At 36.4% G+C, this 15,740-nt stretch overlaps 1 protein-coding gene across 1 annotated transcript in view; it reads left to right on the forward strand.

Moving 5' to 3' along the window:
• The window catches only part of SERPINI1 (serpin family I member 1), a 51,058-nt gene extending 37,338 nt beyond the window's left edge, over window positions 1-13,720 (forward strand). The window contains exons 6-9 of the mRNA XM_075031349.1: window positions 3,492-3,589; window positions 9,736-9,822; window positions 11,092-11,181; window positions 13,011-13,720. Coding sequence (XP_074887450.1) covers window positions 3,492-3,589; window positions 9,736-9,822; window positions 11,092-11,181; window positions 13,011-13,087 — 352 coding nt within the window. The 3' untranslated portion in view covers window positions 13,088-13,720. The remainder of the gene's footprint in view (window positions 1-3,491; window positions 3,590-9,735; window positions 9,823-11,091; window positions 11,182-13,010) is intronic.
• Window positions 13,721-15,740: the final 2,020 nt, after the last annotated feature.

Below are 15,740 nucleotides of genomic sequence, written 5' to 3' on the forward strand. Positions count from 1 at the left end.
TCGTTATATGCGACAAACACTGTGCATAACCATGTGTCAGGGCTAGTATCATGTGGCTTGGCATTTCCAAAGTCTGGAGGTACAGCAAACGCCTGGCTTGGGAAATGAGACTGAATGTCTCTTCTGTGTTCTAGGTTGTCAGCTTTGATTTTTGAATACCTATATCACTGTCTATAAGGAATGCAAAGAAATCCAAATATGACTGGAGGATAACTCATACCAAATGTTTACGTCTGATTGTGTAGCCTGAAATTAAATTTCAAAGCGTAAAGCAGCCCTATTATTTTTCAAAGGAGGCTAGTTCTGATGCCAGCTAAAATATTTGAAATATCATTAATAGCTTATCTGTAACTCTCACCGTTCTTCAGAGCATGTGAGAAAGGAGGGGAAATACTATTTTGAATACTGGATTAGAGTGGGTTTTTACCATAAGACAAACTAAAAGGGGAGAAGGGAAGTAATTAGTTTTATTTTTGTAAAGGGATAGTTTGGTATTTATACAGCTGATGTGATGTTTTCAGTCTACATTATTTGTCATAAAAAGCAGGAGCTCACTTCTATAGATATTGTAGTGACCCTCACTCATCCACCTGTTCAGTATTTGCCTTTCCAGAGGTTTCAGTCAGGGATAGAGCCTCTGTCCAGTAGTTAAGTGACTGCTGCTATCCTTCATGTAGGTATTCTTTAGCAATATAATCAGTCAACTTGTTTGAATTTTCTTTTTTCAGGCGCATATTCAGTTGAGACTTTATGGTTTGGGTGGGTGTTTTTTTGTTTTGTTTTGTTTTTTCCAAAAACATCTCCCAGACCTCTTCCTTGATTAGTATGCAAAAACATCTTCTGTCATGCTTTTTTTCTGGGTCACAATTCATTGCTTAGCAGATAAGTGTGTTTTCTGTCTAGTGGTCCAGAGACTTAAACCCACCTGATTTCCATTTATATCCTATAGTGATTCTCTGCAGTTGGAAAAAATGCTTTTTTTCAGTTATTTTTCTTATTTGTGACCTCAAATTTTGCTTTTCATGCAGACTTTTCTTGCTACTGTCGTATCCTGATATTCCTTACTAGTTTGACATTGCTAGTTAATAGCTAAATTGTTTTGAAAGCTTGATACGTTTAATACGAACTGTGGTGAAATAAAAGCCAAAAAGGGAAAAATACACCACTCTGACATTTTTATAAAATGCATTTTAACATTAATTTGCCTTTTCTGCATGTTTGTAAGGTACATACAGTTGGATGTATTTTTCAAAATGTTATAGTGTAGTTTTAATATAGAAGAAAATATTTCTGGGTTTATTCACTCTGAATTTATTCAATGTTCACAGACAGGACCTCTGTACTGTTTAACTCTAGCATTAGGAATCAAGCCTCAATTAATCTTTCCTAGGGTTTTTACTGGAGTCTCTAAAATAGATCTGGGCATACTTTAAGTGTGTAGGAGAGTAAAACTGGTCTGTAGTTTTGGAGCCTAGAAGCCAGGGAAATTTGAATGAATGAGAAACTTGTAGATTTGTCCCTTAGCTTAAAGCTAAAATTGTGCATAAGGACTTGCGACCTCCCTCCCTCTGTAGTTTTTGACCAGTCTGAGTGTCCACAGCTTTCTAAGAGGAGAAGAAAGCTAACAGGACCCATTTCCTAAAATTCTGTTGGCTGTTTTCAGGTCATCTCATATGTGTACCTATATCTCCTCATCTCATTCATTAAGATAATGCCACTTACTTTTTTTTTTTAACAAATGCTGCCACACTGACTGCAAAATATGCCAGAACACCATGGGAAGCTTCCTCCAGTACACAGATCTTTGTTGGTCTCTTCTGATTCTTTTGAGAACTACCAAAACAACAAAATCACAAGTATCAGTTCTTGGGTTTTTATTCCAGGCATACCCTGGAATTTGTCTGGACAGGGTACATGAACACTTGTGATGCCACCAGTGATTTATCAATCCTGAACTATCTCCAGATCTTTTATTAACTTGCATAAAATTCTTCTCTGGGTAATGACTAATATCTATTCCATCATAGATTTTTGGCTTCTAATGACATTTTTAGGTTCATTATGAATGTAGATAGTGTATTGGATTTTTCTTATTCTGCGTAAATGTAGTAAGTGAGGAAGATCCACTTGACTCTTATCCAGTTGTCTTTTGATGTCCAGATTATTCTCTTTTAAGCTGCCAAGGCTGGTATGTACCACGGTATCATACATCTCAGCTCTTCATGAGCTGTTTGCTGCTCAGAGTTCTGGGCTATAATTTCTCCTGAAAAGAACATGTTCTTCCATGTAGTTGAGGAAGTTTAATCCTGAAAAAGGAAATTGCACAGAAGCACGTATTTTATTTGGTTCTAGCACAGGTAAAATCCATCACTAAGGACTGCAGGGTAATTGCAGAGTTGTTTCTGACTGAATGGCTTGCTGGAGAAGCTGTAACAGCACCTTATGGACTATCTGTTTTGTGTTGTATAGTTATAACCAGTCACTGTCAGCATAATGTAAATCACTAATAATTTGTTTGGTCATTCTACAGAAAACCCGTAACTCACCCATACCAAACGTTTATAGTCTCTTGTGTTTGTCTGTAGACTTCTGGCATTTTGTGGTTGGGGATACCATTCTTTTTATTATTCTGACATATTTATTTGTTTCTCCAGCTGTCCAGTCTGTTTCTGGACATACATAAAGGACTTGAGTCTTTTTTATGTTACTGATGACAGGCTTAACTCTTATAACATTTGAAAAGCAGTCTTTGTAAATGGAACAAGCTTTTTGCCCAAAATCTTGCCCTCTGGATAAATCGCAATTTGTCCTTCTAGCATAGTAACATAGCCTAGAACATGACTTTGCAAGCTAACACTGAAATCCTGCCAGGTTATACTCATGTGCATTTGCACTAACTATTTATTTTCCCTGTTCTTTACTTACAATTAAAACCCAATTAAAATTTTGCCACCAGAGTAATTAGAAGCTGAGTCAGAAATGCTTTATATTCATGTTCATAACTGATGGTCTTTGCTTATACTGTTTAAATAAAAATGGAGTATCTTTCTTACTTTCTTGCTCCTTCTTTGCCAACAGCTGTCTATGAACTTTGTGCTGTCCTTTTCCTTATTTGATATTCTATTCTACTATGTGTAAAATTAAATTCAGTTTTTATAGTAAACCTTCTGTATAAAAAGTAAGCTTTTACATTAGCTACTGCATAATTTTGCACTGAGGTTTTTTTTGATCAGGGTCTATACATACTATTAGCATATTTTTTGATTGCTTCTGCATTAGAAAAAAAAAAAACTAGCTGTGAGAGTAAACTAATTTGTTTGTAAGCATTTTTTTAGACGGTGTCACTATACCATACTACTACTGCCCAATCTCCTACTTTACGTTATTTACCTTGATGTTTCAATTGTCATTCTCCGGAAATTTTAACCTTCTAATAACAATAAGTACTGCTTACATCTGGGCTTCTTGTAATTTTCTATTATGTTCTCCAGGTTCACAGTAGAACAGGAAATTGATCTGAAAGATGTCTGGAGAGGCCTTGGAATTATGGAGCTGTTCAGCAGTAGTGCTGACCTCACTGCGATGTCTGGTAAGGGGATCTTGTGTTGTCTCTCAAGGTATATGCAGAAGTACTAAAATCACCTAAGGATAACCAACAAGCTCTTCAAAGTGTTTTTATGGAAAAAAACCACCCAACCTGCTAGCAATTTTTTGATCCTTTGTGATTTTTGCATCATGTAAGAGTATGCTTACTATAGAAGCAGTTGGGGCAGGGGAGAAATTAATCAGGGGGTGGGATTTTTGACCTGGGGAGGTCCATTATGAGTATTTCGGAATTGGATCTCGTTACAAATGTAGAGAAAGTGTAACACTATGCAAGAGGCAGGTGCACATTAGAGCAATATATGGCTTCAGTGCCTTGATGGCAAATGGGATTCGCACAACAAGGGGGTTGTCATCTTTTTATCTCCAGAGGCTATTTGTTTGCATCATTAAGCTGTTATACAATTAGTCATCTCCCCAGATACCTGCTGTATAGAAGCAGCAGAGGAAAGAAAGAGTTCTGAGATAAAAGCAATTTAGTCACATATGCTGCTTGCCTATTTCAATATGTTGTCAACACTTTATTTTCAGAAGGTGAAATACCCAATACGTTTAGAAATTGAGGTGGAAATGAGATATTTATGCTTTTAATAACACCTAAAAGGTATTGAAGTGGCACAAAAGGCAGTAGAGACATCTTTGCCTGAGAAGTTTTCATTTTTGCCTGACAAAAGTAGCCACTCAGGCAGTGTATTTAGTATGGTCTGTCTGGAGCTGAATTTTGGCAAACCCATTTGTTCTCTATCTAGAAGCATGTCCCAATGTAACATTGCTGTCATTGTTCTTGTAATTTATGTTTATATACTGCTCCCTGTATGGTGGGTTTTGGGGGTGGGTTTTTTTCCTCTATGGGTTACTGCCTAATCAGCCAGGTAAATCCTTAGCTGATGGGAAATACCAGTTCTTAATTGTCTGTCTCTGGAAACAATCATACCTGTGTGGCTTATTGAGAATAGTGGTAATGAAGGCGAACTCTCTCTAAAAATTTACAGCAGAAATGTTTGTGATTTTTTATATCCTTTTCACTTTTGCTAAATTTGAAATATTGTTTACAGTGTATAACGTAGCTTTTTCCGCTGTTTTGCAGCTTTCACTTTTCCAGTGAAACTGTGAGAAAAGCTAGAGTTAGCTAATGTGAAAAGAATTTGAATAAATGAAAAATCCTTCTTTAAAGAAATAACATTTTTTCTGAAGAAAAACACCTTCAAATTCTCTGCCACCCCAAAGAAAAGGAAGCTTTCCAATAAATTCTGGTCTATATACATAGAAGTATTTACTTGAGGAAAAGTACTAAGGAGAATGGAAAATACATAGGGGAGATTGAACCACAAAGGCAGTGCTTGGCTCTTATTTAATTTCATGTGAAATTCACCTATGTATTGGGGACTAATTCTGTAGTCGAGAGGTTAGCAGAAAGATTGGAACATGCTTGTGTTTTAATCCATGTGAGTAATAATTTGTTCAAAGTTTTACATTTTTGACAATTGTACTGTACAAAATCAAAATGCCATGTTTTGTGCGACTGAATTAACTCCTCTGCCATTTGAAGATTAACTTGTTTATTAAGTAATGTAGAGCAGTGTATAGAGAGAATTCCTGAGTTTTACTGTAACATTCTTGCTTTTCATTTAAGAGGGCATGGGCCACCAGGTGATGAAAAGGTCATTCATAAATTAAGAATAAGAAAACATTTTTGAAGTAATGTCTTTATTGAAAACCCTGCTGTTGATGCTATGGAGATGAAATTTTGAGTAATTAAAATACAGAATATGTTTCCTATTTCCAATTTTCACAATGTAAAACGGGGAGGGAGGAGGAAGGGGAAAAAAAAATCATGAAGAAAATGTTGAAAGCTTGCTTTTACAAATACCTGAATAGTATGTCAGGTAACAGGAAAGTTGAAGCCAGAAGTTTGCATGCTTCTCAGCATCAGCCCTCTGGAAAATTTGACACTTCATAAAGTCTTAAATGCAGATATTTGAACAAAATGTTTGTCTGGACACTTTTAATTTAGGAAGATACAAATCATAAAAGAAATCTTAGGAGATTTTTGAGAAATTCTGTTGCGTTTAAAAATACTCTCCTCCCCCTCTCCTATTACTCTTGCTTTTATATTAGTGTCAAGGAAAGCCTTCTGCAATTTCAACAATGGCCCTAATCTTGTAATCAGATCCAGGCACAGATTGTTGAGTTCAGTAAAATTCTATGTGGGTTTAGTGGATATAAATCAAATGGCAGGATTACAGACTTATTTTTCAATATTTAGAATTTTTTGCTTTTTGCACTCAATCTGAAAAATGGAAATAGATGAGTCAGCTTTACCTTCTGGGATGTCTGGATTGTGAGCAACCAAAGAGAAAGTATTAATCCAAATGCACATTTTAAAGGTTACTCTCTTGCAGAAATTAAGTTCCTTGTCAATTAACACCGGTGAGTAGGAGGACATTCCTATTTGGCTGTCTAGTTGCATGTATTCTGACTCTCATTTTCAGCAAAGACTTTGACAGGTGTTATTTGCATCTCTGATTCCATCAGGTGTTCAAAATAACCTTGAAACAACTTCTAGGTTTGGGGATTTCATAATTCACATAGCACATAAACTTGCTACTTGAGTATTTTCACACCTCTTAGGACTTACCCTTGAACTAATTTCAGTACTAAAATTCTCCTCTTTCAAATGATTATAATATTTCTTAATGTTGTATAATGCTTTAAATGGCAACTGCTTTTAACCTCAGGGTGACGTGCATTTCAGTGAGCACTAAAGTGATCTTAATGACTTACTTTCACAATATAAAGTAGTTAGAAGAGCATCAGTCCAGTAAATAGCTCTTCAAAGTCTTGACTGAGGTAGGTATAATTTTTCTGGGACAACCTAAGCTAGAAATGCCAATAAACCTGCATGCTTTTTTAAAATGAGACTTGCAGAGCAACCAGTTGGTAGCTATGAGTAGGAGTTTGCAAGCATATGGAGTGTGATGACAAACGAAGTGTGATGCTAACGGAGTTATGTACATTAGAAGTAAGCTTCAGATTACTCCCACGCATTAATGAGTATCTAGGCTAGGTCCTGCAGAAAGCTTAAACTTTGATACCAGATCTCCGTGGGACTTTTCTAAGAAGCTAATAATCAAATCATGTTGGCTTTTATGAAAAAAGCTAGAGAAAAATGATGTGATAGTAGATACTCAGGTAAGCCCCACCTTACCCACAGTGATAGCCATAAAGGAAAGGTGTATAATAATGACAAGATGTGCGTGATATTGAAGTATTGCAATCAGTGATTTGACAATCGCAAAATAGAACAAAGAGAAGACTGCCTGAACACTCAGTGACAACATTATGCTTCCATATGAGAACAGATTCATTCACTTTGGGGAGAGATGAATGAGAGGGATGTGATAGTAGCAATATAAAGAGAAGAGTGTAGAGAAAGTAAATTGGGATGTGGAATTGCTCTTTTCACCATCCAAGGACAAAGATATCCAATGAACTAAAAGGCAACAAATTGAAACCAAACAGAAAATATTTCTCTTATGGTAAACTTAATCACAGAGATCTTTGCTGGGTATTCCTTGAGGTCATGAGATTGGTAGGATTAAAAAAAAAAAATGCTTCAGAGCACTCAAAGCTTTCTATACTACATTGAATAAAGGCATTCTGTATATTCTGTGGATTAGAAACTTAGCTTAGGGTATAAGGCACATGCTGGGTGAGAGGGTATTTTTCTCTTGTAACTGGTGCTGTAGTTTTCATCTGTAAGGCTTCTTGTATCTTGTTCTGAAGCAACAATAATACTATAGCTGGCACAGTGGGCTAGACTAATTGGACGTACTGGTCTCATCTGCAGTGGCACTTATAGTCATGTCAACTTAACAAAATATCATTGGATTTTTTTAATACTCAGATCCTGAATACATTTACAAGTAGGCCTACTGTTATACCTGATGGTAAATGTTAGCAGAGTTTATGCTGTCTGAATTAGGGTCTATAAGCTCATCAGGTGGAGACCAGTCTTCTGAGGTGCTAAGTGTTCTGACCAGAAATATACTTTGGAGTGCCATAAGCACCACCAGGCTATGCAAAATAAAGCATTCAGGATGAAAATATGGAGTATTGCTGTGAATATTACAGGTCACAGCAGCAGGCTTAAGTGCTGTAATAAAAAAAAACCCATGATTGAAATATGTGATTAGGCTAAATGGGCATTTCTTTGTCTGTTATAAAACATAAAAATTTATTTGGGTTTAAGATAAGGAACTCCAAATCAGCCTTTTTCTATAAAGGCTACAAAGTTACTGTTTTCTTTTGGTATGTGCTGTATAGCTCAAATGCTCAATAGAGCTTTAAAATGGAATCAAGCAAGGATAGCAAAATACAGTTGCCTAGAAGGTAGAATTTGCAGAACTGACCAATAAATTTGCCAAGAATCCTGTTAACTGACATGTTTACAAAGGCAGCACACACATAATGTGAGACATGCACAACAGGACTTACTGATGTGCATGGATCTGTCACCCTTTTTGCCTTGCATATCTATCCATTATCACTTACGTAAATGTTCTTCTACATCCAGTGTTTGTTCTAAAACGCTTTTTGAAAACTTGAGTCTTAATGGGTCCCTAATGAATGGAAGCTTCAGGGGATGATTATTTAACACTTGACTGTAGTATTTAGTTAGCTTGTGATTTATTTTTTACAGGTAATGCTTGAGGCTTAAAGGTGATGTTAGTGTTGGAATGCAACCACATTGTGTTTTCAGGTGGCCTTTCTGTTAACAGTTACGGAGACAAAAGCTGTGAGAATTGTACTTAGTGTTCAAGATAAGTAGATGCTGCACGTCCCATGTTTTGAAGTAACACGGTGGAAACTTTATCCTAGCTTTCAAGATAGTATTACTGAAGGCTTAGAACTGAAGCCTAGAACTAGTACAGTATTTAGCAATTTAACCTATGTTTTCCTATGCACAATCCCAAGGGGAATGATTTGGGGCTTTTGTTACTGAGTTAAGCAGCTGAACTAGGAGCTTTGCTTCAGTTCTGAGTGTAGGTAGCAGTAATAAGACATGCTGGGGAGAGACATTTTAAACTGCTGTCTTCTATGAGTTTGGCTTGCATTAGTTACTAGAGTTAGTGGCTATCGTTGTCACAGCCAAAATAAATGGGTAACAATTAGATCAATAGTCCCAACCTTTCCCTCCTTATTCAGCCTTCAGTTAGAGTTTTGGTGTTGAACATTTTGTGAAGGATCAGAAATGCAGAAGAGTATAGCTGTCTCACTGGAGTGGTTAGATTAGATTTTCATGGTTGTGTATCTCCCTGTTGAGAAAGCTTTTATTCCTTTCTTAACTGCCAGTTGTGCTCTGTCATTACTGCGGGTTTTATGCAGGTACAATAAATGTATATCTAATCCTTGTTATGTCTTACTGATGAAACTTAGTCAAACAGATTAAATGGTGTTACGTGCCTTGTTTCCTGCAAGGTGCTGAGTATTCCAATAGGTCTGATCGTTTAGCCACTGAAGAAAAGTAATGCAACATCCACTGACTTAAGCAGGAGTAGGCTTGGACCAAAATTAAAAGACTGACAAAGAAGGATGGAAAACAAACAAGACTGAAAAAAAACCTAGTTGCATGGTGGTTTTTGCAATAAATATTTATCTTCAGCTTCTTTCAAATATAATGACAAGAAGAAAGAAAATACCTAATTTTCCTGGAGGAAGTCTATATTGCACCTAATGCAGAAATAAAATTATTTATGTATAAGTATTTGCCATATAACGTCATAACCCTTTTTCCCAATAGTTGCATTTAAAATCTTGTGTTCAAGGATTGTCTTTTACTGTGTCTGGTATACTGGTGCTCTAGGCAGTGCCAAGCTATTTTAATATCCATAGTGTAGGAGAGCACTACAAATTTAAGCGAGGTAAATGGTGCTGTTAAGGTATTGGCAGAAGGTATTTTAATGCAACTCCAATGCACAAAGCTCTTTACCCTTCCCTCTGTGGTATAGAAGGTGGATAATAGCATTGGGGTTTTTTGCAGTGTTTGGGGTTTTTGTTTTGTGTTTGTTTTTTTTTAAATACTGTAGTCTTACTGTTGAGCCACTCAGAATGTTTCCTTTTCCTCTCCAGATAACAAGGAACTTTACCTTGCAAAGGCATTTCACAAGGCATTTCTAGAAGTTAATGAGGAAGGATCAGAAGCTGCTGCTGCCTCAGGTACCTAACTGAAAAGCAGAACTAAATCAAATGTCTGGTTATTCTGTGTTAATTAATTTTTGAAAGCTGACTTGCTGTACAGCCAGGAAAGCTAAATAGCATGTAGCATGAAGACACAGTACTGCTTTTCAGGGAGAATTCTGGAAATGAAAAGTGTTAGCATTTTTTTAACATGGTGTGTTTCACAAAGAATTTTGAGCATTCTGTGGAAAACCTTTTGTTCCTTTTTTTGCTTCTGATTGTCAGGAGGGTACAGACTGCAATTTATGTTTTCTTTATGGAACTTAAGCATTGTAATTTTTTTACCTGCTAATTGAGATGGTCAGAGGTATTCGATCCAGAATAGTTAGAAAGAGTTGAGAGTTGTTGCAATTGCATCTTAGTAAGCTTGTATATAGAGATGCAAGATTGGAAGTACTGAATGCAAAAACATAGCTGGCCCCTCTTAATGCTAGGAGGCCAGGTGGTTGGTTTATTTCATTAGCACATGCTTTTCCTGAAAATAAATTACATTAGTTGCCAATATGTATGGTTAGGTGATTTCTAATTGCCTCTACTTGTACCAGTCTTTGAGGAAAGGAAGAATTACTTCCCTGGTCATGAATATCAGTAACTGGGTTGAATTGTAACATTGATATGGGCAGAAATTACTGTCATGCATGAGGCTTTATTAACAGTGCAGTGAAAATGTAAAAGTAAATGAAACACTGGGAAATAATAATAACATCCTGGAGAAATCCATGTATCTCCAAATAAAAATAAGAAAGAGCCAAATTCTGCCTGATTCCCAGTTAATTTTACTTTCAACCTCTGCATTATTTAAGGACTCAAGCTAAAAGCTGCAAGATCAGCCCATTTAGTTGTTGCATATTCCATAGTTATTAAGGGTTACTTTTTACTATCAGTTGCAGGCTTGGAGCTGTTTAAAACAGGTCAGTAGTGCTGTCTAATGTAATGCATTTTCTTTCTACAAGTGAGCGGGAGTCATAACTCCTCTTAAGGTTCTGGATCTTAAAATTCATAAGCTGCTCCCTCAGCCTGGGAGATTGTGCCACTCTCCATTGTTAATCATTCTTAAAGCATAAATAGGCATGCATTTACTCTGTAGGTCTCTTTCATGTTAGATTTTTCATGCTATTTTTTGCTGATGCTTAGTGCTGAGAGTGTGAGGCTTCAATGTCTGCTCATGAGCTTCACAAGTATCTCTCATGAAGAGCAGGAGAATGTGCAGTGATATTTAACAAGTTGTCTATGTTCTTTTTCCTTTAGGAATGATTGCCATTAGCAGAATGGCAGTGCTGTATCCCCAAGTTATAGTTGACCATCCCTTTTTCTTTTTGGTCAGAAACAGAAGAACAGGTGAGAATATTGTAGACTTCCACATTTTTCATAGTATATCAACAAATATACGAAAGAAAATTGCCTATTTTGGTCAATGAACTGTCCTTGTATTATGAATTTTCCTTAACTTGTCTTAAAATACCTAATATTGAAAGACTTACCTTTTCTATGTCCCTTTAGTGTTTCTCCAAGAAAAACACCAAAATCTGACATAATCCTGAAAAATATTCACAGTTATGTGATTCAAAACCCCGGGGAAGAAAAATTCACCTTTTTTCCTCAGGGAATACAATGTTACTGCCCTGAATATCCATAATCATTGCATTTCGTAAGAGCTTGGCTGTAGTAAGACAGTGAGATACATTCCTGGTACCAAACAATTTGCATAATGGATAGTTATTACAGCTATCATTCTGTTGTGCTCTTGAAGTGTTCTGTGGCAGGCAAGGGATGAAAACAGCACTCGCTAGCAAAATGGGCAATGATTAAGTGATTCCTTAGTTTCATACTTGTAATTTGTCTTAATGATGCAGATGACAAAACATTACTATGCACCTACAGACTGTCATATAGGTCTGTGAGTTGTGGTGTCTTACATGTTCTACAAGCAAACTCTAGTAGATTCAATTTGACCTTTTTTTTCTGTATTTGAGATCCCCATTGTAGATATCAATGTTTATTAAATTATTTAGATTGCAGTAATGCTTACAGTCTAGCTAGGTAGGGTCACTTGTGTGCAAGGCATGATACCAACTCTTAGGGGTTTTCTTTGACCAAAACTAAGTTGAGTATCCTTGCTGTTATAGACATATAATTAGGCAAAAATGTATCTGGAGGAGGGTGTGTGCCCTTTTCTATACTCAACATACAAAAATCTCCCCCAAAAGAAAAGTTTAAATCAGAACAGAGTAGAGCTCGGTAGCTTTGGGCAGTTCTTAATGTTGCATAGGCCTTGTTGTTGCAAGTAGAAAGAAGAATTGCCAACAACTGTAGTTTAAGCCTGAAAGCTTGTTACTAATCTAGAAATCTAAGGTTAGAAACCTTTTGAAAAAAATCTGTGATGGTTACCCTTCTTCTTAAGAATACCCTAAGTGCTCATGATTGATTACTTGTTTATCATGATTGATAACCTGTTTAAACAGGTTAGAAATGTATAAAACAGGGAAGATGTAAATGGTGATTAAATGGTGTAGGGGAGCAGTATTCATATAGAGAATTCCTTGGTGTGGGTTGCATGCTTCTACTGTGGAATATAAATCTGTGAACTCAAAGTATCTGTCTATTAATAATCGTTAACTGATTGGTGTGGAGCTTCTGGAGCTCACTTTTAGTTCTATGAGGAATGTTGTCCAGCAGCTCAGGCATGTGAGAGTCCAAATGATCACGAAGGTTACTCTGATTCAGTGTTTGCACTTCAGTTAAGGTTAGCTGTCACCTTCGGAGCCCCCCAGCCTAGAAACTAGTACTGTGTCATAACCACTTGACATCAGTGGCAGTACTTCATGAGACATCCTCAGAACCACTGAAATGAAAGTGAACCTTTGTGTTGGTTTTTGGTGGGTTTTCAGTCAGGCCTTTAGAATAAGCAGAGGGGCACTGAAATGCAGAAGACTTCACTGTTCTTGTCTGTACTGTATCAGTTCTGAATACAAAGAGGTCCTCTTCTCTAGGGCTATTGATCCATTGCCTTTCATGGCTACCAAGTTCTCTGAGACATATGTTCCTATAAGAATTGTGCACCAGATGCTCTAGAATTCACCATTAGTATTCGTCATCTTACAACCTCAACTTTTCCTTCTGGTTCTGACATCTTTCATTCCCTTCCTCCCTTCCCGCTTTTTCCACAGGTACTGTGTTATTCATGGGAAGGGTAATGCACCCTGAAGCAATGAATACAAGTGGCCATGACTTTGAAGAGCTTTAACTGCCACCAGCTACCAAAAAGAGGAGATAAGCACATAAAGTTTGAAGTTAATATATTTAAGGTTTGCTGTGTTTTCCCCCAAGATATTGTTTAAAATGCTTTCAGATCTAACTGTGTGCAAGTCGGTTTCCAGAGGAAAGCTTACAGTATTAAAGTAATGGTTCTGTTTTTGTCATTGTGATTGCTGTGTCCTTAAAATAAAATTGTGTACATGTCAACAACTGTTTCTTGTTCTAGTGAATTGTAAAGCAAAAAACTGCAAATCCATTATTCGTAATTTTTTTTACAGTCCAAAGACTGACTTAATCAATGAGACAGGAGCGCAAAGTGTGCAGCTCTGAATACTGCAATGGCAAACCTTGATGATAATTTATAGCGTTGAAGGACTACATCTGGAAAATGTGATCTATTCCTGTTCCTGTAAAAGTAGTAAACAGACTGCGATATGCTGTCTCATCAAAGTTAATGGAACAAATTAAGCCTAGTGGATTTTATTCTATAAGATAACTGTGGCAGACTTTGTGTGAACTCTCCCACATGTGATTCTAAAATGTTGCTTTTATGAATGCTCCTGCATGTGACTGCAATTCACCTTCCGTAACTGTTGATGCCAATAAAATTTGATCGCATGAGTATTTGAGTTAGTGTAGAATAGCTATGTATGTGACTGAAGTAAAACAGTTGAATAGTCATGTCATTTGTGTGGACATATTTTTCTCCCCTAAAGTAGTTGTTCTGCTTTAACCTAGGCTTTGCAGTATCTCACTTCAGGAATCTAGAATGATCTTTCTCAAAGAAAGAAAAAAAAAAAAAAAAAAAAAAACACAAACCCTCTTAAGTGTCTAAAAATGTTCTATTCATAAATAAATATCTAAAGGAAGAACATAATCTCTTTATCCCTTTTTATTGAGAGTAAACTGACAGAGAGGAGAATGACGCATACAACAAGTAAATATTAGCAGGGGAATTAGTTGCTGTTTCCATTTGCAAGAGGAGGAGCAGTACCAGTTGTCACCAGAGAGGCATATAATTATTTCCTCCCTCACTGTGCAAAATATAAAAAGAACCAACGTTATTAAAAAGGTAAGAGAGAATAGGAGAAAAGAAGGGAGGAGCTCCTTTGAAACAGATCATAAATACAAACTTCTGGATAATAAGTGGGTTTCATCTCAGTCAATAGGAGTTTTGTCTTTTGAATTCTATGGGAACAAATGTGTATTGGCTGAACTTTAGTTACAGGCTTCTTTGCATTAGTTACTTGCAGCATAGATATTGTTCACAAAGTTATTCGTGCAAGGAGAACTTCCAAAATTTGACACATTGTTCACTTAGTTTTTTTATACTGCTGGTGCACATCATGCAGGTGAAACTGCGAAGTGATGGATGTTCTCCATGGAGGCTGGTTATGCTCCCTGAGAGAAAGGGCATTTGAACACATTTCTAGCCCTGCCTTCTTGAATTGTTTAGTTCTGTTGCACAGAAGAAAAATGGAGGTCCTTAGTCTATTGCTTTCGCTTATTACCCATAGTGTATTATAGTTTGGACTTGGTGAGACATTTTTTATATTTAAATTTAGACAAAAATTGTAATTTTTGGTTCTGTATAGCTAAAAATGTTATGCTTGGGAAAGGGGGAAAAAAGGGGAGTGCTTCTAAGAAGGAGCAGGGGCTAATTTTACCAAGATACAGAACTAGTCTCACTGCAGGTAAAAACCAGCTCCTTTGACATGGGGTTACACAAGACCTGGTTCTTCATGTTTAGATGATTCTATGAACATCACCTAATGTCTGTAAAAGTGACCCAATGCTAAGGATCTCTTGTGGTTTTAACATTATGGGACCCTGATTTTTAAGCTATTACATTTTTTTCAGGCTAATTTTTGAGGTGTTCATTCTGATTCAGAAAGACATGAGAAAGCAGATGACAAACTTCAATCATGTTTATTTTTAGTCCATCAAAATTTCTTCCTGACCAATTTTGTGTTTTCTTTGCATTGGTTCCTTGCAGCGTAGATGCTTCTTACCAAGGGAAGGACTGAAGATAGATTTGAACTAAAGGTATGGAATTATGGAAGGAGAGCTGTCAGTCAGAAGTATTTATAGAGGATATCAGACTTCCCTCGCAGTTAGACTGAGCATAGGTGTAAGTGGAATGGTGCAGAATCATGTATTTCAAATCTGATTCTGATAATTGCCTAAATGACCATATAGGAAAACCAGCAGAAACAAATGCAAACACAAGTTATTTTACTTGATACTCTCCTAGTCCTTACAGATGCAAAAATAGCCATTTCATGTTTCTTGAAAATTGAGAATTATCTGGTTTGCAACAATGTCAGTTGATTTATTACCAAATTATGAAAGATGTTAGTTGTAGACCACAATGAGAACAGCTCTCAAACGATACTGTTTTTCAGTAGTGATAATATCTTAATTATTGTTACTGATTTACTGAGGTATATGAATACAATTCCGTTGTGGTTTTTCATCTAGATTTTGTATAATGTTTCTTTCAAAGATGCTATTGCTTTTTTGAGACCAAACTGGCAAAATAATTTTGTCTTTTTGTTTGGATTTTTTTTTGGTAAGGGGAATTTGTCAGTAGTGGCTCATATGTGAGCTTAGGTGTGTAGTCTTAAAAAAAAAATTAAAAA

Source organism: Buteo buteo, chromosome 7 (assembly GCF_964188355.1).
Source record: "Buteo buteo chromosome 7, bButBut1.hap1.1, whole genome shotgun sequence".
NCBI classification, from domain to species: Eukaryota; Metazoa; Chordata; class Aves; order Accipitriformes; family Accipitridae; genus Buteo; species Buteo buteo.